The sequence below is a fragment of the Cynocephalus volans genome, chromosome 14 (genome assembly GCF_027409185.1).
Source record: "Cynocephalus volans isolate mCynVol1 chromosome 14, mCynVol1.pri, whole genome shotgun sequence".
In the NCBI taxonomy this organism is placed as follows: domain Eukaryota; kingdom Metazoa; phylum Chordata; class Mammalia; order Dermoptera; family Cynocephalidae; genus Cynocephalus; species Cynocephalus volans.
This window is the reverse complement of record NC_084473.1, coordinates 4,230,001-4,257,152: the sequence shown is the minus strand read 5'-3', so window position 1 is coordinate 4,257,152 and position 27,152 is coordinate 4,230,001. Positions and strand designations below refer to the sequence as shown.

The 27,152-nt window shown below is 48.2% G+C and overlaps 1 protein-coding gene across 1 annotated transcript; it reads left to right on the top strand.

Moving 5' to 3' along the window:
* The first annotated feature begins 6,142 nt into the window (after positions 1–6,142).
* ADI1 (acireductone dioxygenase 1) lies at positions 6,143–17,827 on the top strand. The gene is made up of 4 exons (XM_063078567.1): positions 6,143–6,311; positions 8,407–8,526; positions 14,912–15,091; positions 17,038–17,827. The coding sequence occupies exons 1-4, from the start codon at positions 6,192–6,194 to the stop codon at positions 17,155–17,157; spliced, it is 540 nt and encodes a 179-aa protein (XP_062934637.1). The 5' UTR covers positions 6,143–6,191; the 3' UTR covers positions 17,158–17,827.
* Positions 17,828–27,152: the final 9,325 nt, after the last annotated feature.

The following is a 27,152-nucleotide window of genomic DNA, read 5'->3' as shown; positions in this document are numbered from 1 at the left end:
AGACAGGGGTTCCTGGGTTTATGTCTGAACTGGCGGGGTGTTGGGAGGTTTCCCGTGCCCTGTGGGGAACAGAGTTGCTCACACGGACCGGGTCTGGGGAGCAGCGGTCCTGCAGCAAGGGAGGCCTGAGTGCGTGGCAGAGCTCTGCCAAAGCCCGGGCCATGCCAGCACTGGGGGCTCACGCAGCAGGTGCTGGTGGGACCCCACACACTGGCAAAGCGCGCTTCCATCAGAGCAAGACTCGTGTTCTGAAACACCATCCCTACAGCTCACATCTCGTATCTACTGTTCATACGTTCCTGTGGCTTTTTATTACTAAGAAGACTGGGCACGGAGCAATACATCTAATTCCTACACACTCCAGTGGTCTGGGCTCCTCAGGTTTCTGCTCCCTGCCTTGACCCTGCCTGCACCTTCCCCCAACACACACGTTGGTGTTTACCAAAGAATGTTCTGTGAGACATGTTCAGAATTAGAAGACATCTCTCACAAAATAGTAAAAACTTTGGTCTCCATTAAACAATTTCTTCATTACAAGCCCTATCCCTTCTCAGAATGGAGATCATATATACAGAGTTTCCTCAAATTTTTTAACCTCAAACCCCTTTTTGCTAATCATCTCTCTCAACTGATGAGACATGGGACACGTTTTGGGAAATGCTGTCTTGTTGGAGTGGTTGGGAACAATACGGTCCTGAGTACGATGACAAATGAAGGAGTTAAGATAGCTTGCCACACACAGGAACAGACGTTTGGTGTGATTTTCATCCAAGCAGCACGGAGATTTGGGACAGTTCACTGAAATGCTGTAAATAAGGCTGCATTTCTCTCCTAGGAAAAAGAGCCTAGAGTTGGACGCATGTCTTCCATCATTACTTTAAAGATGTATTAAGACCAAGAGAAGTGTTTTCCTTTTAATTAGCATGAACAAAATCTGCTGTGGCCTCCAGGCAGCTGTTTCTGAATGTCGCTTCTTTGTGAAGAAATCTGGACCCATGCTCTATTTTTAATTTAAGAAAATTTACACGCACAGATGGCTCGTTCCTTAATCCATAGATAACATGACTTTATGAGAATTTTTATTGCAAATTTTCAAATGTACACACAAAAAAGAGAATAGTTTGATGAATGTCCATATATCTCCATCACCAGCTTCAATAATTGTCAACACTTGGTAACTTGATTTTGAATAATATTCTGGAAGTGTTTCTTTTTTCATATTCAGTGTGAGGCATGTCTCTTGTTATTTTCTGCATCGTCTAGTGAGCTTGCTGGGTTTCCTGGTCTTGTGGGAAACAGGACAGTTTCACTGGCTTTCATCGTACGTATGGGTCTTACTGGTAACCAGAAGCTTATTTATAGACAGGCGCGTGTGTCTGACAGTGAACTTTTATTTTCAGCTCTTTGCCATCAAATGCTCCTGAAACAGTGCGTTTTGCCCGGGTGCTCCTATGGCTTCTAGCTTTTGCCACGTCTTCCATTATTTATTGTGCCCATTCTCCCCTCACCATTTTCTGTATTTCCCAGAAAGCCCTCCAGGCCGTTCCATTTAGAAGACTCTAACTCAGTCCTGGTCCTAACAGGGGAAGTAGTGTAGACACGGGCTTCTCCACAGAATTGAGTTTGTCCTGGCGTTGCTCATGAGGGTGAAGGGCCTGAAGACGCAGGGTCGAGGGCAGTTCTGCTCATCTAACTCTCTAGGACAGACACGCAATTTAGTCTTCGCCGGGAACATCTGCTGGGTTGCTCTGCCTCCCACCCCTCCCTGCGCCCACGAGACTGACGGGCTGCCGGACAGAGCGCCCCCGCTGAGCGACGTCTGGACCTCAGGCGCCCATGGAGATCTAAAGGGGGTTGCCCGACTCCAGCTGAGCCACCTGGAACCTTCCAGGAGATGGATATCCAGAACTTACATAAAAGAGCTCTCTTCCCTTGAATTAGAAGCAAACGTAGTTTTAGAGCTACTGGTGGCTGTGTTTCCTGACATATGCAGAAAGCTCCCGTTAGTAGATGAGAGTTAAGCCAAGGCACAGAGAAATGAGGATTGAGAAATGGCGGGAGGAAGGGAGAGAGAGAGGGAAAGGGACAGAGAGAGGGACACGGAGCTGTTGACATTCTTTGAGCCCTGAGTCCACTCATGCTTGGGGTGCGATCCTCTCTAACCCTTCTCCGTTATGTGAGCCCATATATTGCTGTTTTATTTGGTTTTGTTCTGTTTGCTTATGGGAATGCTTAAAGTCAAAAATATTCCTGTAACAATGCCAGGACGACATCTGCCCTTTTCACTGTGTTGGGTGTGGCACGAATGATGCCAGAGACCAGCCTCTCCGATGGACAGACCGCACCGGGAGTCGCTGCGTTCTTCATGCACATGCACTAGGACAACCGACGAGAATGTCCTTGATGAAGCAGTGAAAGCCTTTGAGTAGTCTTCCTTTTAGTACCCTGTGACAAAATGGGGGTACACAGGAAGCACATCTGCTGTGTACCTGAGGATGGTGGCTGTCTTGAGGGAAAGATTTTGGTTCCCCAAGCTCAGGGTCCCTCTCCTATGATGCAACCCACTGAGTGTGCAGGTGCCACCCCTCTTCATGTCCTTGTGGAGACTGGTGTTCAGGGACCTGTGCAAAATGCTGACACCTGGCCACCGCTGTGGAGTAGCACACTGAGTTTTGTCTCTCACCTGGGAGCCTCATGACTTCTGTTCACATCCGTGAACCTGGGGCAGGCTGACTTCTTAGTTTACAAGTAGGCTAAAGTCTCAGGCTCTCCACAGGCCAGGAGAAGCAAGATGCACTTGATGGTCACAAAAAATTTCAATATTACTAATAGTACACATCAGGGATCAGCAAACTCCAGGCTGTGATCCACATTCAGCCCACTGCCTGTTTTCATATGTCCTATGAGCTAAGAATAGTTTTTATATTTTAAGATGATTGTTATGTAAGTACCTATACACTATCCTCAGTTTAGCCTCTTGGCCTGCAAAGCCTGAGATATTTACTACCTGACCCTCTACAGAGAAGCCTTCGCACCCTGTCTGTATAGTTTGGGTCTCCCTACTCTTTCATGGCTCTGCTGTATCCGTACCTGGTTTGCTAATGGCCCTGGGTTGGGACCACTTCACAGAGCCTAGATGGACAACAGCCTGTGCAGATCTGCAGTGACAGAGACCATCTTTCTAAATATCTAAACAGATTCTTCCCCAGTCCCTCACATTGGGATGATAAATTCTGGTCATGAAACACAATTTGGGGCTGCTGCGGGGTACTCTTCTGGAAGTAATAGTTCAAAAGTTCAAAAGATTCTCCCGCAAAGGAGGATCCTGCAGGCCAGTGATACGCAGATGAAAATGACACATGCAGTCCCCTGATGCTGCCTGTGCGTGCTGGCGCTGGCGCTGGCAGCAGGTGCCGTGTTTCCTCCACGGTTCTTCAGGGCATCCCGATCGTCTTGCTTTTCTAAAGTATGTTTCGTATGGCCGAAAACTGCTCCCCACCCCGCCCCCAACAGAAAAAAAAGACAACATCTACTTTAGAGGCCAATAAGCAGTTGATCCATGACTGCATCATGCTGCTGTGGCCTGAGTGGGGACAGGAAACGCCCTTCCAATTTCAAGACAAGGCTAATTCTATGACTGAGTGAAGCCAGTGTCACCACTTGCACTACATTTCAGCAGCTGTGTATGTAGACTGTCGGGTGAGTTCAGATCCCGGCCTGGTCTCTTCCTGGGCATGTGGCCTTGAGTAAGCAACTTCAGCTCTCCTCGCCTCAGGTGTCTCATCTTTAAAAGGTGGAAAATAAGTAGTGCCAACCTCACGGGGTGGTCGTGAGGAGTAGACAGAACGATACACACAAAATCTTTCAAATACTGCCCAGCACATGCTATTACTATTATTGTTACTGTCTAGGAATGACAAAGTAGCATTAGAGGTGGGACAGGAGGGCAGTTACAGTAACTGTGAAAACTACTTGGAGAGTTCCTCATCCCTTCCCTTCAGTTTTCATTTAACAAACTTTTAAAAAAAATTGTCTACTACGTACCAGGCACTGAAAGACATATTCTCTGACCTCAAGGTAGATGCAGTACTTGGCAATACAAATTCATTCATTCAGCAAGTACCACCGATGTGGGTTGACAGTCCTAGGGTGGAGATAGATGTTAATTCAGTAAGTCACTGCAAACTCTAACAAGCACCATGAAAGTGTCTGACCACTCCCTGCACAGCTAGGTCAGATCTCCCCATCGGAGAGGTCCTTCTGAAAGAAGGGATACTGAATCTGAAACTGCAAGTTCTCCAGAACATCTGGAGAGCAGAGAACAAGGCGACAGAGCCATGCGGATGGCGAGGTGGCCAGGGGCCAGATTACAGAAAGGAGGGTTTAAGCAGAGAGGTGACATAACCTGGTTTACCTTTTTAAAGGATCACTCTGGCTGCTCTCCATAGAATGGATTGCACTGGGGCAAAAATAGAAGCAGCGGCGTTTCAGTAGTCAATTCCACCAGCCAAGAAAAGGAGGTAAAAAGGGTTGGGATGGAGAGAGGTGAATGGATTTGTCGCCTGTTTTGAAGGCTAAAGCAACAGGACTTGATGATAGATCGCACTGCATTTCTAGGGAAGGCAGGAAATTGGAAAGCACCCAGATTTTGGATTAAGCCTCTGAGGGGCTGGTGCTGCTGTTTACGGAGGCGGCAAAGGCTAGGGAGAAGCATGTTCAAGCATGTGTGGGATTGAGAGTTCTGTTCTCATCACATTAGCTTTGAGATACTTATTAGCCACGCATGTGCGATACCATGTAGGATACTCAAGTTTGAGGCTCTGGAAGGAGGTCCAGGTTGAGATATGGCTGCGGGAGTCAGCCGCATATTATGGCTACATGAGGTCACCTGGTGAGTGTGTGGATAGGAATGGGACAAGGAGGGAGCCTGGAACATTCTACCATGCAGTGTTCATGCAGAGCAGGAGCCAGAAGGAAACTGGGAGGGAGTAACCAGGGACTTGAAGGAAAACGAGAAAATGTTTCAAGAAGCAGGGAGCAGGCAACTGTGCTGACTCTGTGGTAAGAACAGAAGTGCGATGGCAGGATCAGGCAGTGGTCTAGGTGCAGTCTCAACCGAGTGGGGACAACTGAAGCCTTACGCAATGGGCTAAGGAGCGAATGTGAGGTGACTCTTGCATGAAGCTTTGTCATGAAGAGCAGTGGAAAATGGGCAATGAAGATGATGTCTAAGCTGGAATCTTGCAGGATGGGCAGCAAGCAGTCGGTCAAGGAAAGAGCTGGAGAGGTAAACTCAGAATTTGCAGTCACTGGAGCAAGAGAACAGAAATGAAATAAACGTGCTTTCTGTGCAACACTTCTGGAAGTTTCTGTATGCTTTGAGGATTCTCTTAGAGCGTTCTAGTTTAAATCCTGGAGGTTTTACAGTTACTTAGTTTGTTAAAGAGGCGGGAAATGAGACAATCTGATCTTTTTTAGCTGATTGCTTTGAAGATAAACCTGGACTGACCAAATGACTGGATTTTTTTTTTTTTTTTTTCTTATTAGTTACATTGAGAAGAAATTCAGGACTGGGAAGGGGAAGGGTGTATTCATTCTAGGACATAGCACCTTAAATGGGAACGGGCAGACAGGACGAAAAGAGAAGGGGGGGGCAGTTTAAACATTTACAGGGTAACATCACAGGCTGTTCATAGTGAAGACATCTGCAGAACGGGGCGGGGGAGGGCGGTGTCCCCCCTGAGACCTGGGGTCCTCTCTGTGACCGATCTGGCTTCAGGCCACAGCTGCACCCCACGTGGGCTGCGCGAGTCTAACAAAACCGCTTTTCTCCTTTCTGCACTTGCTTTCCTCGCTGTAAATAAGCTGTCCGGGCTCGGTGGCCTCCCGGGTTGCTCCGACGTTCACGGGGACAGCACAGCCACACACGGCGCGGCACCTGCGCCCGCGGACCGCCGAGAGGGTCAAGCGCCCCCGCCTCCGCGTCCAGAGGGGGGCTCCCTGCGGCCCGGGGGACACTCAGGGACGCGCACGACGGGGCAGGGCTGCTCGTCCCCCGGGCAGTCGGGGCGTGATCCTGGCTCTCCCGCCCTCGGCCCGGCCCCGCCCCGGTCCCCGCCCCAGTCCCTCGGCATAAAGTCCTCCCCGCCCGCCCCGCGCCGACGCCCGCGGCGCCGGACGCGTGCACGGCCATGGTGCAGGCCTGGTACATGGACGACGCGCCCGGCGACCCGCGGCGGCCTCACCGCGCCCAGCCCGCCCGCCCGGTGAGCCTGGAGCAGCTCCGCCGGCTCGGGGTGAACTACTGGAAGGTACGCGGAGGGGCGGGCACCGGCCTGGCGCCCCGGCCGCACTGCGCATGCTCAGCCGGGGACAGGTAGTCGGCAGCACGCACAGCGCATGCTCAGCCCGGGGCAGGTCGTCGTCCGCCTGGCCCCCCGGGCCGCATTGCGCATGCTCAGCCTGGGCGGATCGACCGGGAGGGGCTGGGGACTCCGTGGGGGCGGGCTCGGGGCTCGGGGCTCGGGGGGGGGGGGGGGGGGGGGGGGGCTCTTTGGCTCGGCCCGACGTCGCCTGCCCGCCCGGCTGTCCTCGTTCAAAGGCCGAGGGGTGTTTGTTCTGACGGCGGAGGCGGCACTGCCCGTGAAGGCGCTTTGCGAAAAGGGCCGGGCACCACAGGGCCCGAGGTTGCTGTGGGGCTGGAGCGCGCGCAGGTGCTGGGAGCTTGCGCGCTGGCTCCGTTCTGTCGTCACAGGGCGGGCCGAAGGTTTGCTGTCGGGGGGACCGCGTGAGGCCCGGGGACGGGGTGAGCGGTGGCGGGGCTCGTCCCCGTGAGGCTCCGTGATGGCCAAGCTGCCCGCGCGCGACCGAGGTGGAGTGCACACGCAGGCTCGTCCGGGACGGTGACAGGGGCTCCAGCACAGGGTCGCGGGTGACGCGAGAGGGAGGCTCGTAGCTCCTGTCAGGACGGCGAAGTAACGTTTCATATGCGCTAAAATCTCATTTACCACAGTCCAGACCGGAAGGGCCAAGTCACTGCACTGCGGGAGTTTGTGCGTTTGACGGTCTAAGAGCAGCAATGAGGTTACAGGTGGACTTCGAAATGTATCCAATAGATAAAGGCATCTTTTGGGTTGTCCCACAGGGTCAAGCCCAGTTCCCTCAATTTCCAGTCTGCTCCGAGTGATGAGTCAAAGGGCACTGAAATTAGACTGTTTACTCTGTGGTTTTAGCGTCCTGTGCTGTTTTCTTTGGCAGCAGCCCGAGTGGGGACCTGAACCCTTCCTTGATCTCGGTGTCACAACACTGTGCTCTAACCAGCGGAGCTAACCGCTAGCTCCCCATGTGTACTTTTATGTTTTCTTGACAGCCATTCTAGATCAGTGGCGACAGATCTGGAACACTTTTGCATGTCTCATTAGTGACATAGCAGAGTGGTAGAACACACAAACACAACTGGCAGATTGTTCTGATTTGGAATAGTGCTGTGCATATCGTGCAGTGAATCTGCAAAGTCTTGGTGTCATCTTTGAAGAAAATAACATTGATGACTAGTACTTTGAGATATTCTAGAGTTTGCTGTTTAGTATTGCATTTAGTAAAATGTGCATTTTACTGCAAAACACAAGGAAAAGCATGGTAACTTCATTGCCAGTAGTTTTAAGTAGGAGTTCAGATTAATTCTGCCTGGGGCTCTGGGGGAGCACTTCATGAAAAAGGCAACATTAAAATTGGGTCCAAATAGGGTTGTGATCAATAAAAATGTTGAATGGGTATGTGAGGCATTGGAAGCTGTCATGATTAACGGTGTAGGGATGTGAAGTATCAACTATTTTTTAAGAGTAGAAAATAATCCTATTTGGTTTAGAATGTAGATTAAAAAAAAAAAATAGAGGAATAGAGGTAGATAGAAGTAGAAAAGTCAACTGGGGCCAGGTAATAGAAAGCATGTCATCCCAGACCGGTGAACTTGAGTTTTATTTGTAGGCTGTGAGGACATTAGATGTTCTGGCCCAGGGAAACAACTGACTCAAGAGATGCCACAGAGTGTCAGTGAGACTCGCTGAGTGGGGTGGTGGCAGAGAAACGGGACATGGTTAGGGAGCTGTGTCGTCGACGGGCTTGAGGCGATGAGCATGTTACCTAGAAATGTGAAAAGGAATCCCCCAGGAAGGGCTGTTGGAGAGAGGGAGGCAGGAATGAAACGGAACGCTTTATTTCTAGCTGGTGTTTTGGAGAATGGAAAGTCCATTGAGAAATGAGGGAGGTAAAGAGGGATTGGTTTAGGGTGACAAAGAAATAAATGATAAACTTGGGATAGAATCATATTAGACACCCAGAAAGAGAATGTTGTTATGTCTCTTTGTATTAACGTGACCTCCTTCTTGTTATTGTTTAAACTCTTAGCTGGATGCTGATAAATATGAGAATGACCCAGATTTAGAAAAGATCCGAAGAGAGAGGAACTACTCCTGGATGGACATCATAACCATATGCAAAGATAAACTGCCAAATTATGAAGAAAAGGTAAGGAGCCCTGGATTATTTGGAAAGGGGAAATCATAATATTCACTGCTAATAAACACAAGATTTTCTTTCTTTTTTCTTTTAATGTCTTCATTTGGATTTTGTACCAGAGTAATTCTGTCCCTGTAGGATGAGCTGGGAAGTAGTCCCTCCTTTTCAGTGTTTTGGAAGAGCATGTGTCGAATGGTTTCTTTTTTCTTGTGTTTGGTAGATTCACCAGTGAAGCCATCTGGGCTTGGAGTTTTCTTTGAGGTTTTCAACTATGAATTCGATTTCTTTAATGGATAGTGGGCTATTCAGATGATCTATTTCTTCTTAAATGAGCTTTGGTAGTTTGTATCATTCAAGGCATTTGTCCACTTTATCTGAGATTTCAAACTAATTGGCATAAAGTTATCTGAATATTCCCTTATTATCCTTTTCATACCTGAAGCACTCCCACCAGTTATGGCTCCAGTGGCTGCAGCTCCAGGGAGACTGGTCCCAGCTATGATTCTCTGTGTTCATCTGTCTCTCCAGATGTCAGTGTGGCAGTTTGTCCTGTGACTTTGATTCTCTGATGGATCTAAGAAAACTGATTAACTTTCAGTTTGTTTGGCTTTATTCAGCGTAATTGACTGGAAGGATAGAGAGTTCACGTACACAACCCCCTGTGCCCATACACGCACAGCCTCCGTCATTGCTGGCGTCCCAGTCAGTGAACCTGCATGGACACATCGTAATCATGCCGAGTTCACAGTTCGCATCAGGGTTCACTCTTCATGCACTTCCTGTGGGTTTGGGCAAATGTAGGAGGATGTGTGTCCACCATGATAGAACCTCACAGAGCAGTGTCACTGCCCTAACAACCCTCTGTGCTCTGCGAGTCATCCCTCCCTCCCCTTCACCCCTGGCCACCACTGATCTTTTTTACTCTCTCCGTAGTTTTGCTTTTTCCGGAATGTCATGTAGTTGAAATCACACAATCTGTAGCCTTTTCAGATTGGCTTCTTTAATTTAGTAACGGGCATTTATGTTTCCCCCATGTCTTTTCATGGCTTGACAGCTCATTCCTTTTTAGTGCTGAACAATATGCCATTGTCTGGATGTGCCACAGTTTATCCATTCACCTACTGAAGGACGTCCTGGTTACTTCCACATTTTGGCAATTATGAATAAAGCTGCTATAAACATCTGTGTTGCAGTTTTTTGTGTTGACGTAAGTTTTCGACTCCTTTGAGTAAATACTAAGGAACACAATTTCTTTATTGGATGGTAAGAGTATGTTTAATTTTGTAAGAAGACGCCAAACTGTCTTCCAAAGGGGCTGGACCGCTCCGCCTTCCCACCAGCAGTGGGAACAGCTCCTGCTGCCCCACATCCTTGTCAGCATTTGGTGCTGTCCGTGTTCTGGAGTTTGGCCATTCTTCTAGGTGTGTAGCAGGATCTCCTTTTTCTTTTTCTTTTCTTTTTTTCCTGGAGGTTGGAGAGTGTATTAGTTCATTTATGTTGCTTATAACTAAGGACACAGAACTGGGTGATTTATAAAGAAAACGAAATTTATTGCTTACAGCTTCTGAGGCTGGGAAGTCCAAAGGCCATCTGATGGTGGTGACAGTGACCCAGGGGTCTCACATTGCAAGATGGTGGAAGCAGAGAGAGCAGAGAGAAAGAGAGACAGACTCTATTCTTTTAAAGCCCTCAGAACCACACCCCTGACCATCATTTTTAATCCATTCACCACCGCACAGTCCTAAAATCCAATCACCTTTTCAAGGCTCCACCTTTCAATTACCATAATAGGATTTCCCACCCTCTTAACAGTCACAGTGGGGGCCAAGTCTCTAACATAAAACTTGGGGGACACAATTCAAGCATCAGGGAGTTTTGGGGGACATCATTCAGTCCACTACAGAGAGGAATCTAGAGTTCTTGTTTGAAGGTTTGGAGCATCTTTCCATATGCTTATTTGCCATCTATCCTCTGTGATCAGGTGTCTGTCTTTCCATATGCTTATTTGCTATCTGTCTATCCTCTGTGATCAGGTGTCTATCTTTCCATATGCTTATTTGCTGTATGTCTGTCCTCTGTGATCAGGTGTCTCTTAAGGCCTTTGGCCCATTTTTTAATTAGGTAGTTTTCTTATTGTTGAGTTTTGAGAGTTTTTTGTGTATTCTGGATAAAGTCCTTTATCAGATGTGTCTTCTGCAGATATTTTCTCCCATCTGTGGCTTGGCTTTCCATTCTCTTGACAGTATGTTTTGCAGAGTAGAAAATTTTAATTTTAATGAAGTCCAGTTTATTAATTCTTTCTTTCATGGATCATGCCTTGGGTGTTGTATTAGTCTGTTTTCTTTTGCTTATAACAGAATACCCAAAACTGAGTAATTTATAAGAAATAGAATTTATTTCTTACAGTTCAGAGGCTGGGTAGTCCACGGTCCAGGGGGCACATCTGGTGAAGGCCTTTCTCTTGGTGGTGACTCTCTACAGGAACTCGGGGTATCTCATGGCAAATGGGCTGAGCAAGAGAGAGCTAACCTCATTTGCTCTTCTTTTACAGCCATCAGAACCACACCCAATACTCCATGAATGGATCAATCCATCTATAAGGGCACAGTCCTCACTATCTAATCACTTCATAAAGGCCGCACCTTTCAGTTACCATAATTGGATTTCCTACTCTCATAACCCTGTTACAATGGAGATTAGGTTTCCAGTACATGAACTTTTGGGGGATACATTTGATCTATAGCATGTGTCATACGTAAAAAGTCACTGTCATTGCCAAACCCAAGATTGTCTAGATTTTCTCTTATGTTATCTTAGGAGTTTTATAGTTTTGCATTTTATATTTGTATCTGTGATCCATTTTGAGTTATGAAGGTTGTGTCTGGATTCATTTTTTTTTTACAAGTGGACGTACAGTTGTTCCAGCACCATTTGTTAAATAGTCTGTCTTTTCTTTATGACATCACTTGCAAGACTGGAGGGGACTGGAGGTGGGTATTTCCCTTCCCCCAGGTCACTTAGGTGCTGATAAAACCCCAGCAGGTTGGGCTCTGGTTAGCTCATTTCTCCTGGGGGCAGGCCTTCTTAAGGACACAGTGTTCCGGTGTATTTAAGAATAGTTCCTTTCCCCTCCCGCTGCCGGAAACACCAGGGTACTTTTCTCTGACATTTGCTGCGCGCACCTGGTAGAGCTTTTGCAGGTAAAACTCACGAAAGTGTGGGGGTCCCTGATGACTGGGTCCTCCTAGAGTTTTTACCTCGGACTTGTCCCCACAGCCTCCAGCAGTTCGTCAGTTACAGTTCAGGGGTCCTGTCCGGCACTGGTTCCCACAGGGGTTTCTACTGTGCTAAGTTGTGATTCTCTGTGTCCGCCTGTCTGTCTCTCCACTTTTCGCAGTGGTTTGCTCTGTCACCGCCCTTCTCTCACGGATTTAAGAAGAGTTGTTGATTTTTGGATTATATACCCAGTTATTAAAATGGAGTGGCGACCCCTAAGCTCCTTAGAAAACATAAGGTGAAGTAATGATACCAACTTGAACTAAGAACAAAAAAGCTTAAGAACACGGAAATTGTTTAAAAATAGATGCATTGTGGGATTTTTAGCTCCTTTGTTCTATATCAAATTATTCTTCCTGGTCAGAGTACAAATATTGGGATACTTTACAAAAGTACTTCATTTCTCACTGGGTGCACTAACAATTCATTAGATTCTCCTGGATTTAAATGGTGTGGTTCTGATCTGGAATTTTAAATTACCTACCCTCGTCTTTCTTTTTTTTTGGCAGCTGGTCGGTAACTGGGATTGAGCCCCGGAGCTGGTGTTATCAGCGCCATGCTCTAACCGGCTGAGCTGACCGGCCAGCCCTCAGCCTCGGTTCAGCAGCGTCCATCTTACGTGGAAGGGGCCTGCCTGTTGTTACTGTTAGTAAGTTATATTACGTTCGTCATCATTCTCTTCCAGAATAGCTTCTCCTGGCATGAAGCCCTCTTCCTGCTACAGGCTTCTCTTGTTTTTCTGAAATGGTCTTGTTTTCTGAGGATAGTGTGTCGTTGGTTTCCTTGTGATTAGATTCAGGTCGTGTGTTTTGGCAGGAGTCCCGCACAGGTGGTGTGGTGCTAAGCCCGCCCCACAGGGAGGCTGTGCTTCCGAGCTGCTGTCACTGCCGATGTCAGCATGATCACTTGGTGAAGTCGGTGGCCACCAGGTTTCTCCATCATGAAGTTACCATTTTTTTCCTCTATCACTAGGAGGAAATTTGTGGGGAGTTGCTTTCAGACTGTGACTATCCCCTTTCCATCAAACGTTCCCTCTGTTTCTGGTGAGTCTCGCTGACTCCTGCCTGAACCAGCTGTTACGTCGTGGTTGTGAACAGGGTGGTCTAGCTGCCGTCCTCGGTGGAGCACAGCTGTCCTTTCTGTTCATTCATTATCAGGACGGGCTCCTGGGTTTCTTGTTTTACCTGTTGGTCTAGAATCCATCTTGCCTTGACTCACTTTGAGGTTGAAATTGTCCCAGACTTGGCAAGTGGGGGCCTTTCTAACTGGCTCCTGTCCCTTTCACGTGTCCCCATCCCCTTTACTTTCTGGATCAACAGCATGTTCCAGGCTCATCTCCTGCCTTCTCTGGCCTACCCCTGGAATCAGCACACTTCGGTGACCGATCGCTGGTGTTTAGACTCAGATAGGGATGCAGTGTGGGGACATTGCGCGCGGGTCCTTTCAGCAAACAGAACGAGTAGAGAGTGTGTGCGTGTGTGTATGTGTGTATGAGTGTGGGTGTGCGTCGGTGTGTGTATGAGTGTGTGTATGCATGTATGACTGTGGGTGTGCACGTGTGCGTGTGAGTGTGTATTCATGTCTGAGAGTGTGTGTGTGTATCAAATCATTAGTTTAATCAGATACCTCCCATTCCAGTCAAGCTCCACAGGAGTTTGCTTGGCCTTCTGTCATCCTGTAGTTGTATTTCTTTTCTTCCACCGTGAGAACCGTGGTTCCTGGTCATATTAATATTTTTACTCATTTTCTTAATTCTATGATACACACAGATTAGTGTCAGCGTGGCTAGCCCATCCCATTACAAACAGTGGACTTAGTAAGTGCAGCTTGGGGTCTGTCCGCAGCTCCTTCTGCCCCATGCTGAGGGTAGAAGGTAACGTGGTACGTGTTGCACTTGCCTTCCCCTGTCTTCCCCCGCTGCTCTCCCCTGTCCATGACCAACTTTATTACTTCCTGGTTGTCATGACAGTGTTTTAAGTGAAGTGAAGAGACACATAAGACAGAGAATTTTCTCAGTGGCATCACAACAGCATCACATACCTTACGAGGACGCACCATGTTTCTTGCACCTTTCTTCTGCATTTGGGCATCTGAGCTGTTTGCAGTTTCAATTACAGACAGCACAGCAGTGAGGAGCCTTGTGCACGTTTATCTTTGTGGTGCTGGAGGTAAATTCCTGCAGTGGCATCGCTGTGTAGGTGAATCAGTGCACATGTCGTGGTGCTGGATATTGCCGAGCCCCCTCCGGGGGGCCCGTGACATTTGCGTTTCCACAGCCGCACCAGCAGATGAGTTGGCAACCATTCAAAAGCTTGAGGATCTCATGAGTAAGAAATGGTATCTCAGTGAGGTGTTAATGTGCTTTGCTCTTATAATAAGTGGTGATTTTCCAAATGTGGATTTTCCACAAATGTGTAAACTTTATATGTGTGAGGACAGCTCTACAACACTCCTGAACAGGGGGCAGGGACATATTAACAGTGCAAGGGGGTAAAATTTTAATGGTACAGTCATGGTGAAGGGCATTTGGGTATTTACTATAAAATCCTTTCAATTTTGTTGCACATTTGAATATTTTTATTATAAAATGTTAGGGGAAGAAGACCCTTTGGAAGACACAGAGGTAGATTTGAACAGGTGGAACATGTTTATTGAGACTGTGACTGCCGGGTGCAGTGTACAGCAGTGGGGGTGAGCATGGGGCCAGGGCGTCTGCGTGGCAGTCTCGCTGTGTGATAATGGGCCAGAGACCTAGCCTCTCTGTGCCACCATTCCCTCAACTGTAAGATGGGGATGACAAAGGATACCTACCTCATGGGGCTGTGAGGATTCGGTGAGCCAATATATGTCAAGCATGTGGAATGCGGCTTGGCACATGGGGCTATGTGAGTGTTAATTCTATCATTGCTAGTTTGCTGATAGGATTCATAAATTATTCTAGCTCTGCTCCTTATACTTATTATAATAGTAATAGTTAGCAAGCATAGTGTTCATTTTTATGGAGAGGAGTTCCATTCACTTCTATCCTGGTCTGTTGGGGTGCAGGCTGCTGGGTGGCTCTCTGCTAATTTGCGTGATTGGTTTCTGGTAGACTTACAGAAATTCCCTCCTGCACTAGATTAAGATGTTTTATGAGGAGCACTTACACTTGGATGATGAGATCCGCTACATCTTGGATGGCAGTGGGTACTTTGACGTGAGAGACAAAGAGGACAAGTGGATCCGGATTTTCATGGAGAAAGGAGACATGATCACTCTTCCCGCAGGGATCTACCACCGCTTCACACTGGATGAGAAGGTAGGGTCCTTGTGTCTGGTAAGTCTGGCCCAAGCGCGATATCAGAATGTCATGGCAATGTCGTGGTGACGTGGCTGTCTTCATTGGACCTATCAACTTAGTGAAGATGGTCCCAGCTCATGACTCCTGGAGCTTTTTGCGACAGGGAGAGATCCAGCTGGAGTCTGTAGCTGGACTCCTGAGGGGACAGCTATTTATTCTGAGTTAACAGTCAGTAACCTCCACCTTTGTTACTGGCAGACATGACACATCAGTACTCACGCCACTGGTCAAGTCATCAGGAGGGTGGTCCTGCTCCTCTGCTAAGATTTTCCAACCATGCTTTGTTATTAATTGTAGGGGTACATTGTTGTGAGGCATCTATAGGGTTGCTACTTTATCATTTTTAAGAGCATGTCAGTTTTGGAATTAACTAGTGCAGTAGAGTCATGAGGATTAGCAATGAGAACAGAAAGAAATATGGTGGTTCTTGGGTTCTCTGGATGTGATTTGGATTAAACCTGAGATTTAAGTGTAATTTTTGAATAGATAATAAATGTACATCGTTTAAAGTTTAGAACTATGAAAAGTTATACAGTGAAAAGTCCTGCTATGAAGCCCCCCGGGCTCTCTTGAGCTGGGGCGGTGAGGGGCCTCAGGCCTTGGTCATGCACCCCCACACCCACAGCCAGCCCAGCGACAACCACTGAGCTGCCGCAGGAAGTGCCCCAGGCTCTGCCAAGCAAGGGCGGTGGGGGCCCAGGGCCATGGCCATGCCCCCCCCCTCCCCATAAGCAACCAGCCCAGCAACAACCACCAAGCCGCAGCCTGAAGGGTCCCAGGTTCCCGAGCTGGGGTGGTGGGAGGCGAGGGCTTTTGCCACACCCCCCTGACATCTGCACCCAGCCCAGCAATGACCAAGCCACCCCTGGAAGCCCGCTGGTCTCCCCTGTGGGAATGAGGGGGGTGCCCCAGGCCTCAATCCTGCCCCTCCTCCTTCCTCCACATTTCCTTCCCCTGTCCCGTCTACCTCCCCCTCCCACCTTCTCTGCAACATCATAGAATGTAAAAAAGTAAATTAATAACAGAAAAAAAAGGTCCTCCTATGACCCCCATTCCCCAGCCCCTCACTGTCTCTCCCTGAAGGTCATAGATATTATGTTTAAAAAATCTTTTTAAAGAGATTGTATGCATGTTCAAGTGAGTGTAATTAATCTCCTTTTTATCCTATTAACACACAGGACATAGCAAACTACGTACACAGTTCTGCATTCTGCTTGCTTGCTTTCCACACGATAGTTTCATGTCCATATGTAAAGAGCCTCATTCCTGTTCACAGCTGCATATTATTCCCTTGATGAACCCTAATTTACTTAACCATTAACTGATTCCATTGAGTGGATGATTCCTAATGATCAGTATATGAATTGTTTCCAGCTTTTTTGGCTACTGTAAACAGTGCGGAAATAATAACCTTATACATTTGTCATTTTGCAGTTATGTGTGTTTATCTGTAGGATAAATTCCTAGAAGTGAAAACTGGACTAAAAGGCACGTGCATTTTTAGTTTTGATGGGTGATTCCAAATTGTCCTCTCTTGCCTACTGGCAGCATGAGAGCCCCAATGCTAATTTTTAGGAAAACTGTACCCAAAGGAGACAGAAAGGAAGGTGGGATGGATCCCTGAAGCTGAAGGTAGTGCATGTTTTCATAGCTGATATGTTTGTATGGAGAGTGTGAGCGCTGAGCTCAGCTGCGGGGCTTGTGCACCTGGGCCTGAGGACGCATCAGCACTGGCCACAGCGCCTGCTGCTGCTTTTCCTTCAGAGGGTAAAGGTAACCTAGCATTGTTAAGACATAAGAATAAAAACAGCAAGGAAGGTGTTTATAGCAATTTATGTGACTAAATTGTTATAAACAAGCAGAAGGCCGCTGGTTTAATGAGAAGCTGGCTGTTTGTATTTCAGAACTACGTGCAGGCCATGCGGCTGTTTGTGGGAGAGCCAGTGTGGACGGCCTACAACCGGCCGGCTGACCATTTCGATGCCCGGGAACAGTACATGAAGTTCCTGGCGCAGACAACATAGCAGTGATCCCTGGATACCAGCGCACGCCATGTAAACACGATAACCGAGCTGGAAAATCACTCATCTTCTCTTTGCTTTTCTATTGTAGACCTGAGACTTTCCTTTGTAGGATTAATTGATCAGAATATTTTTTAATGAAAGTAGCTATACATCTAATTTTCACACGGAAGCAACTGTGGAAATCTAAACAGGTCACCTTCATTTTCTCTAACTCAGTGGAGACTAGTGGTTCACAGTCCTGTGTTAGGACGCGCATTCACCTTTAACCCAAATCGGAATTTCATCTCCCAAAATGTACCTCTTCAATGCTCAGTCTAGATGGATGCCATGCCTGCCGTACGAGAAGATGCAATAGCAGATGGCACAGCCAGCTGGTAGAAGACATCTCTTTCCCCAGATTATGCCCTGGGGTGGGCAGCAGGATGTGGGGGAGCTCTCACGTCAGGGGCACACTCTGAGTTGCCTGCACCACTTTCCTGTTCAAAATAAAGTAACAGCCTTAGTTTTATTCTTGTGCCTTGGAGTTACTGTGTGTTCAGGTATGTATAGTATCCTGCCTGGTTTATTAAAATCACCTGTTTAAGTTCTTTGTATGATTGTACGAGGTACTTCAAAAAGTTTGTGGAAAAATAGAATTAAAAGATAATAAACATCTTGTATATGTATATAATTGACTTATATATTTTCTGTGTTAGTATTTTTTCTTGGTGTGAGATTTCTAGTTTCACAGTCAAGCTTTTGAATTTTAACAAGAGAATTAGTGCATTACTATTAGTACAAATCTGAGATACAATTATGCCTAGTTTGTTATAATCATGGAGAAACCCCCCATCAGCTTCATGATTTAGAAGGACAGGTTGTTTTCTAAGTAATGTTTTTTTTTAATTGGATGAAAATTTTTCATGTTAAAATTAATCTTGCATCACCTCCACGCTCCCATCACCGCGGCGATTCGTTTCCTGTGCTCAGAGGAAACTCAAGCTTAGATGATTAAGTCAACGCTGTCTCAGTGTTAGGATTAAATGTATGCGGGCAGCAAGATAGCAACCTAAGTATTCCAGGACTTTCTTCTGTCAAGTCTTACTCTATTTCAATAATTAAAATGTGTTGATCTATAGAATTTTTGATCTTTATGGATTCATTTCTAAATGGTCATTATAAATGGGCTTGTTCATTTTTAAGAATTAAACATTAAAAAGAGACCATCACTTTAAAATTGCCTCTTTTGCTTGAAACATCTTTTCCATCAAGATATGTAGAGTTTCAAACTTCATCTCCAGCCAGCACACAGGGGCTGGCTTCTTGGGTGCTTTTGACGAATTCCCAGGTTTCTCCATCCCTGAGCTGTATTTTCACAGGCAAAGGTAAGAGTTGAGGCAGATGATAGAATTCTGCCAAAGCACTTAAAGTAAAATAACATTTTGTTAGTTTTCCCAGAGAATTGCTCACATCTTTTCTTTTTTCGAAGTCAGTTTTATTGAGGCATAATTGACATACAATAAAATGTACTCATTTTAAGTATTTTTAAATTCCAACAAACGTGCTCAACTATGTAACGCGTCCACGATTAGAGCAATACAGAACACGTTCCTGACCCAAAAAAGTTTCCTGTGTCCCTCTTAGTCGACCCCTCCCCTCCCACCCTAGGCAACCACTATGGATGAGTTTTGCCGTTTCTAGAATTTGCTATAAAGGAAGTCACACGGTGTGTTCTCTCGCGTCTGTGTCCCTACTTCTGTCCCTTAATCTCTTCCTCTTAAACTTCCTTCTTTGCCAGCGCAGCCTCTTGTCAGTATCTCAGATCCTAGAATGGTTTCTAGAGGGCTCGAGGGTTGGGAAATTCCATTTAAGCAAGGGGAAATTGACTAGTCACAAAACAACTCTGGAGAGTTAGAGAAAACCCAGGGAAATAAAGACTTTCTGTTTTATATCACCATAAAATAGTTAAGATTTCTGGTTCAAGTTGAAAGTTATTCGAAGATGGATCCTTTATAAGCTCACATTCATTAGGATTCTGAATCTAATTTTCCTAAGGAGCCCAAATCTTACTCCCAAGAACAGCTGTTGGTTTTCACTGTCTCCAAGTTTGTGTAAATTGTCAGTTTAGAGGGATACGCTGGCTTGTTGCATAAGATATACTTGAACACGTTATTTTTTCCAACGAGTGCTTTTAAAGGTGCGTAGTCTTTATGGCAGTGATGTCTACGACTGGGGTATTGATGAATCGGGATATGACTTACACTGCACTTGGTGTGGCTTCACGGTGGTGGTGTGTGGGCTTTGGAAGAACCTTCCATCTTCTCCCTTGCTGTATTCCTACTGGGGCTGAAGGCCAAGCTGCAGAGAGCACAGGCCGGGCCCTTCGTCGTCGTTTCTAAGAAGTACACGAGGGTAATCCAGAAGTTTTCCAACCTTGTTCTGTCTTGATCCGGGTTAGACACTTGATCCCAGGGAAACCCTCGGCCCAAGGTGCTTGACCTGTGAGTTGCGGCTTTCGCGACCCCTCGGTCCTGTGGTGGTCTGTTTCCCTGTTCGGTTTGTCCACGCTTCCTGAGGGACTGGGGTCATATGTGGTTTTTACTTCCCTTCTTGCTGTCCCTTCCGTTGTCCTTACCAGTCAGTCTGGAAGGAGTGGGAAGCGCTCTGTCATCCTCTGAGAAGCTGCTGCTGGTGGCTATGTCTTCTCAGCCAGAGGCTTCAGTGATGGTCACCGTGAGCCGACTAAAAATTCCTTACCTGTCAACTTGTCATCCTAACTCTCAATTTAAAAAATCCTATGCTGGCCCCTTACAAAAGTGAAGGAAGAATGATAGGCCCATCAGAATTGGAACTAGGATAAAAACCAGGAAGGCTCTGATTTGTACTTACTGCGTATCTCAGTTTATTTCCTACCGTCCCTGTTTCTGGTGTCTTGTTCTCTGGCCACGTACATACAGGCCAGGTATTCTAATTTTGGTTAAGAAAATACAGCTGCTAAATTCAATTCTTGCATGACCATAGTGCTTGCAAATATAAAAACGTTGTTCAATATTGATCGTGGAGTGAGTCAGTTGCTTTGTTTATATACAAAGCTAACATTTAATCTCATGTCTAATCGTGCAGCTTCTATTGTGGTCCAGCAGATTCTTTCCTGGGGCATCTACACTGGCTGCCTGTCACTGCCAACCTGCTCCTGTCTCCTGCACATGCCACTGCAACCTGGCTCACGGGACACCTCCATGCTACTTGCAGCTTAGCACTGGCTCAGGAACCCAGATGTTGACACCACCGAAGCTGAGGGTAGTTCATCAGAGAATCTGGAGGAAATATTTGCTTTTTAATTTAAGTGGCTATAAGCCAGGTTTTCAGCTCCCTTAAAAGTAGTTATCCTGAGGAGAGTGTGGGTTTCATCTTTGCATAAGGAAGTAAAAAGTTAACAGCAGAAATGCAAACCCGGCCTGAGGTGCGTAACTTAATGCACAGAGTGGCTATTTATTTGCTGATCTGTAGGAAATTACAGCCAGTTGCAGATGAATGGAGCTTTGTTTCTGTGCTCACATGGATCGTGCACGTGTGTGTGCATGTGCTTTCTGTGCGCCCTCTAGAGAGCCCTGTGAGGCTGCTGATGACAGATTGTGGGACTCCAAGGAGCAGCCTGGGGTTCCTTGACCTTTCTCCGCCTGTCCCCTATGCAGGGGCAGATAATGCAGTTACTTCAAACATTCCACCGCCTCTCCGGGGTGAAGGAGATCTAGTCCCACGGAGGTGGGGGTTTTCTTGGTTACATAGTGAAGTTTGCAGCCGCAGATGTTTTACACTCCTGGTTCGGCTCTGGCGACTAACGTGAAGCTGCTGCTTACCAGGGGCTTGCTGGTTGCAGAGCAGGGCCTCCGTCGGGCGGGTAGGGGTGCTAATGGCACCGCTACGTCTCTCACCTGCGATGGACATGAGCCCAGTGGCCGGGACTGAACTAGGAGCCTTGAGCATTTGCCAGTGCAAGGCTTTTGCCCATTCCCGGTGCCCAGCATGTGGCTGAATTCAGCGCACCCTGCTTGGGTGGGAGGGCGGTGGGTGGGCGACTGGTGAGTCTGGTTCTAGTCATACAGATTTAGAATGTTAAACCCAGAAAAACAGTGGTTTTTCTGAAAGCTGTTTTTTTTTGGAAAGTATATCGTGCAGAAGTTTTTAGAAACCTTAAATAGTTTAACAACTTACACAATGAAAACTTAGTTACAAAAAAAAAAAAAAAATCCAGCATTCTCAACATTTCACGATCGAAGTGGGAGGACTGTGGGGCTGGGTCTGATGCTGCTCTTGGGTCTGAACTGTCCGCCCGAGCCGAGGAACGCAGCAGCCAGGGTGGGAGCGGAGTCCCGTGCTTCCTCAGCCTGCAGTGTGACAAGGAAAAACACAAACACCAGACGCAAGAGCAGGTGGCCCCGCGGCTGTTCCGCCTGTGTGCGTGGACCCCACACTGCAATTGACATGTCACCCTGAGATATGTGTGTGGATGACCTGCCAGAGCCCCTTCTGCTCCAGGCTGCGGGGGCCAGTGGCAGGCTGGGGACCCCACCTCAGGCTGCTGCCCCCTGCTCCTCAGGCAGAAGGGGAGCCAAGAGCCCTGCTGGAGGAGGCCGCTTGCCTCCAGCGCCGTGTCAGTGGTGCATGAGCTGCACGACACGTGCCGTCTAAACCCCATGGGAGGACCCACGGCCACAGTCCTCTGTGGCCCAGGGAGGTGGAGTGCTTGTCACCGCACTGTCGAGGATTTCTGCGGAGGTGCGTCGCTGAGGCCACCTACCCCTCCCGCCCCCCGCAGGCGCACAGCCCCTGAGGCTGGCTCCTCCCGACAGCATCTGCAGGCCGCCCTTGGTGAGTTCTTTTCTCCCTCATTCTCTGATAAATAAAAATGATGCTTTGCGATTCTTCATTCATCCCTCATTTGAAAAATGCTTGCCTCCTTCGTGCAGCACCAGGCTAAGTGCTGCTGTATATTGGAGGGTATGGAGAGCCAGTGTTATCTTTAAAGTCTCTTTGCGTCCATCTCGTGTGTTGAGTCAGAAAATACAGTTGGAACCACAGTGTCACAGATGTGGGTCACAGACACACAGCAGATACAACAGAGGGCTTGTGGGCACTTCCAGCAGAGCACAGTAGGGCACATGCAGTCCCCAGACTGTCACATTTGCCTTAGCATGGGCCAGGCAGAGGTGGAGTAAGGGTCTGTCAAGGGGTCTCTGGGTCCACTGCTAGAAGGTCTGCTGGGCCACCACGGCAGCGTGGGTCCTGGGACAGCCTTGCCATCCAGGGACACGGGTCAGCCACAAAGGCCTTGCGGAGGCCACTCTGCCAAGGTAGCAAAGGAAGAAAGGCCATTCAGGGTACTCAGGCATGGCTCTCACTCTCCTGAGACTTGGTCTCAGCCAAAACTGGAAGGCGGTGAACTCAGCTGAGTGCCCCACAGGCACAGGGCTCCTCCCATGGCTCTTCATGCCGAGGCTCCTGAATCAGGGCTGAGTGGAAGTTGTGGATTTGTGCACCTCTGAGGGTCTTTGGATGATAAACTCCCAATGGAAGCACCAGGTTGGTCCTTTTCTGATGTGTATTCGGAGGAAAGCGAGTCTCTGTGAAGTGTTTCATTAAAAAAGTGTTCTGTTATCAACTTGCAAGTAACACGTACACTGTCCCTCTCCTGGAGGTTCGGGGTGCACATCCGCATGTGAAGTGGAGGCAGGACAGAACAGGGACATGCCCCAGAGAGGGTGCTTGTGCATATGCAGACTGGATCAGCACTGGCCACCTCCTTGTTTTGCAATTAATGAACCCATAATGAGCTGGCGACAGTGTGACCACCCTGTCAATCTGCATGCTACCCCTGGAACTTTGGTTTTTTTTTTTTTTTTTTTTTTTTTTTTTTTTAAAGATGACCGGTAAGGGGATCTTAACCCTTGACTTGGTGTTGTCAGCACCACGCTCAGCCAGTGAGCGAACCGGCCATCCGTATATGGGATCCGAACCCGGGGCCTTGGTGTTATCAGCACCGCACTCTCCCGAGTGAGCCACGGGCCGGCCCGGAACTTTGGTTTTTGAACAGAAACTTAAAACCACAAAATGCACAGTACCTGTGCACTAGGAGCAACAAAAGTGCAGACTAGACCGAGAAGGGCAAAGTTGAGGGAAAAGTGACCCCACTGCATATGACCAAAATCTTCAGAAACTCAGGGAAGCATGACAGGAAGCTGAGGCAACCTTGCATTAGCCTGTTAGGGCTTAATCACTCAAGATCCTCCCCCATGGCAAAATAGTCCTCCCCTTAGTTAGGACAGAGAAACACTCTATCCCAGAACAGCATGTAGACCATCCCCTTAGGAACCCCGGCACATTCCTCATTCACGAGGACTCTTCTGCATGTACTTTCGCTTTGCAATAAAGCCCTGTTGTTTGAATGTTCCCACTGTCCCTCTTCCTTCCCTTTCGTTGTACATGGTTGCTCACAGCGAAGTGGACCTGTCTCGGTCCTGTGAAAGATTTTCTTCATAGTCTGACAAAGAACCTAGAACTGCTGTCCTATAACAGAAGTGTCCCCAGAGTCCTTCCTGACTTTGTTTCCCCACCTTTACTGAACCAGATGAGTGTTCCCCCATGTGAGATGTATTAACAGGAAAACAGGAAACTCTGTACATATAAAAACCGTATAGGGGGCTCAGAGTTATCCCCAGGGGGGGCCTGTAGTTTTCTTTCTGGTTTTTGAGAAAAAGCATCTGATGATTATCGGGAGAGATTTCCTGAAGAACATGGAAGAGAGTTTCTCCCTTCTGAAAACTGAGTGTCAACATCAGCACGATAAGAAATTGGATCAAGAAGGCAGAAGACATGGATCTATCTCCCCATTACCCAAAATCTAGTGAAATGACTTAGACTTTTTAAAAATTAAGTGTAGTGGTTTTAAAAATATGCCCACGAATTCTTTGACAAGCTTCCCCTCGAAGGATGGAGCCCAGTTCCCCTCCCCTTGAGTGTGGGCTGGACTTAGGGACTTGTTTCTGGTGAGTCGGATATGGTAGACGTGACCATGTGTGGGATCTGTCACCAGGTCACAGGAGGCACTGTGGCTTCCTGCTACTCTCACTCAGATGACTTGCTCTGGGGGAGGCCACAGCCACGGCATGAGGACAGTCCTGCAGCCCTGTGGAGGGGGCAGAGGCCTCTGCCAGCAGCTGCGGCTGACATGCCAGGGCGTGAGGGAGGTGTCTGGGAGCAGAGCCTCCAGCCCTGGTCAGGCCCTCAGGAGAGGCCCCACACCACACGGCGAACCCAGAAACCATACATGGTAGGTAATATGTCTGTGTTCGGTTGTTGCTTTGCGTTGCTTCGCCCCCCATGGATTTATCACCCCACGTCCCCTGGGTGACAGAGATGAAAGGATTACTCAAAGCCCATCTCTTTCGAGCAGTGAGAAGCTCCAAAGAGGTTAACTTCCCAGGCACCCTCCAGTGAGAGGCAGCCCTTCCTTGGGAAATTAATGACAAATTTGGGTTTTCTTCCTGCATTTATTTTCCAGACCAGGAAGTTACAGGAAGAGACATAGGTGGGGTTATAGTTTAACAATACGGGCTGGTAACTTTCAGTGAAACAAGCCAGATGACATTTCAGTAGACAATTAAGTGCTCTTATCAACAACAGTTTGATCTTAGCAAACATTCCTTCCTACAGCAATCTCTCAGGATCTTTACGTAACAATCAGTAACTAGTCTGTCCTTGAGCCAGCAGCCTGCTGTGCCACAATCCTTATCTTGCAACAGAGACTTATAGCCTGAGGACAAGTTCCTGTCCTTGCAAGGTCGATATTTGAAACTTCAAGGCTTTGGAAAACCAGGCCCTGTGAAGTACATATGCTTTATAGTATATTCCACATTAGGTCACTAAGTATTGGAACAATTTTATCACACAGGCCCCCTCACTCCAAACAGAGCTGTCGGTGGATCAAATCTCTTGAGAAATAGAAACAAATGGAATAGATGAGAAACAAGGTAGGAATAGAGCTGCTCGTCCGCGTCAGGGAACACCAGACTTTGAAAGGGGCTGCGAGGGACAGAGGCGGGTGGTCTTGCAGCAAAGGCAAACACCCTTGTCCCCATGCCCACCCCAGGCTGTGAGCCCCCTCTGGACAGAAGCTGTCAGTCCTGTGGTCCGTCCTGCACAGTGCCCAGGTATTTGGGTGGCTTTGAAGAATTAGGTCTTTTCTGTCCCAGAGTATACACAGGAGGAGCCTGGGGGTGGAGATGGGGACAGGGAGACCTGGGGAGGGTTGGGGAAGGTGAATGGTCTGCAAAGCCACGGCTAGAGGGACCTCAGCTGGGCCCTGCCCAGTTGGGAAGAACCTTCAGGGCACCTTCCATGGGAACAGGTCCTCTGTTCTGAATTGCTCCATATTCTGCTGTTTGCTGCCTGAGGAAGTGATTATTTTCCAAAACATTCTGTGAAATGTGGTGGGGGCCAGGGCGCCGGAGGCCATCTGGACAGGAAGACGCCCCCAGGTCAGTGGGTCTGGGGGAGCCGGCGGCACGTGTCTGGGGGGCCGAGGCCGCGTGCGGGCCTGTCTGCAGCTGGTCCCTGGAATGCGGTGAGCTTGTCTACAACGTCCCCACGAGACTGTCCTCTGCCTGCCTTTTCACTGTGCCTCTGAGAGTCTCACACTCTTCCCACCAAAGTAGCCAGACGAACACTCATTACATCTTTAACATCTTTTGTCTGCTGTGTTAAAAATGCTTGTGTTTATTTTGCATCCCCAAAACCCAGGTGGGATTTTGCCTGAGTTGTACAATGGCCTGCAGAGGACAGATCGATGAGATCCGGATCATTTGCCTCGTTGGCCATACATTTTCGAGCCTGCTCCATCGTTCACTAATCCCGGTGGCTCTCTGGCTCCGCAACCTTATTGATCGTCCCTGCACAAGGACACGGCGGGGGCGGGGCTCCCCCAAGGACAAAGGACGACGCTGGCAGGGCAGGGACAGAGGGACACTCTCTGGAGGCCGGTCTTGTCACCACCACCCCTGAGCAGCTTCCTGCTTCACATCGTTGTGCCGAGGCTGGTCTCAAAATCCTAGGACAGAGGCGCTGGTGGCAGCCTCCCCTGCCCTGCCCCAGCGACGTCCCTGTGAGCCTCAGGCTGGGGGCAGAAGAGGGGTGCCCTCCTGGGTGATGCAGACAGCAAGATGTCAACGATCGCTGTGTGACCTTGGGCAGGTTCTTTAACCTCTCGGGGCCTGTTTTCTCATTTGTAAAAAGAGCATCCTGTGTCCACTGAGTAGGTGGAGGCGAGGACTCCATGCGGCAGGTCTGTGATGTGCTCAGGACAGGACTGCTCCAGGGAAGGACAACAGATGGTTCTCGGATACTGAAAACATCTTACTTAATCCTCACAAGGATGCTGCTAAGGCAGTGGCCTGACCAGTGTCCACCAAGGACCCCGGTCTACTTGGAACCTGACAATGTGACCTTATATGGGAATAGTGTCCTTGCAAATGTAATTAGACAAGGATCCAGATGAGATCGTCCTGGGTTAGGGTGGGCACTGAGTCCAGACTCGTGTCCTTACGGGAACAGGAGACACCGAGAGGCACAGGGAAGGACGCGCATGCACGAGGGCAGAGCTGGAGCGCTGCGTCTACACACGAGGGACGCGGGGACTGCCAGCAGCACTGCAGTCGGGACACACGCCTGGGACGGACTCTCCCCCAGAGCCTGCAGAGGGACCCAGCCTGCCCACACCTCGACTTCAGACTCTGGCCTCCTGAACCGTGAGAGGATAAATGTCTGTTTTCAGCCACCCAGTTTGTGGGACTTTTAGGTTTTTGCGGTAGGTTGAGAACCGTTCCCAAAGTTAGGTCTACGTCCTAATCCTCGAAACCTGTGAATGTGACCTATTTTGGAAAATGAGCCTCAACAGATGTGGTTAAGTTAAGGATCTTGAGATGAGAAGATTGTCCTGGATTACCCGTTAGGACCCTCAG

Bases quoted from the DNA above. Each gene is read 5' to 3' on its own strand.
- ADI1 (XM_063078567.1), top strand. From the start codon at position 6,192: ATGGTGCAGGCCTGGTACATGGACGACGCGCCCGGCGACCCGCGGCGG. The intron at 6,312-8,406 runs GTACGCGGAGGG...TTAAACTCTTAG, and splicing joins TCGGGGTGAACTACTGGAAG to CTGGATGCTGATAAATATGA. The intron at 8,527-14,911 runs GTAAGGAGCCCT...CTCCTGCACTAG, and splicing joins TGCCAAATTATGAAGAAAAG to ATTAAGATGTTTTATGAGGA.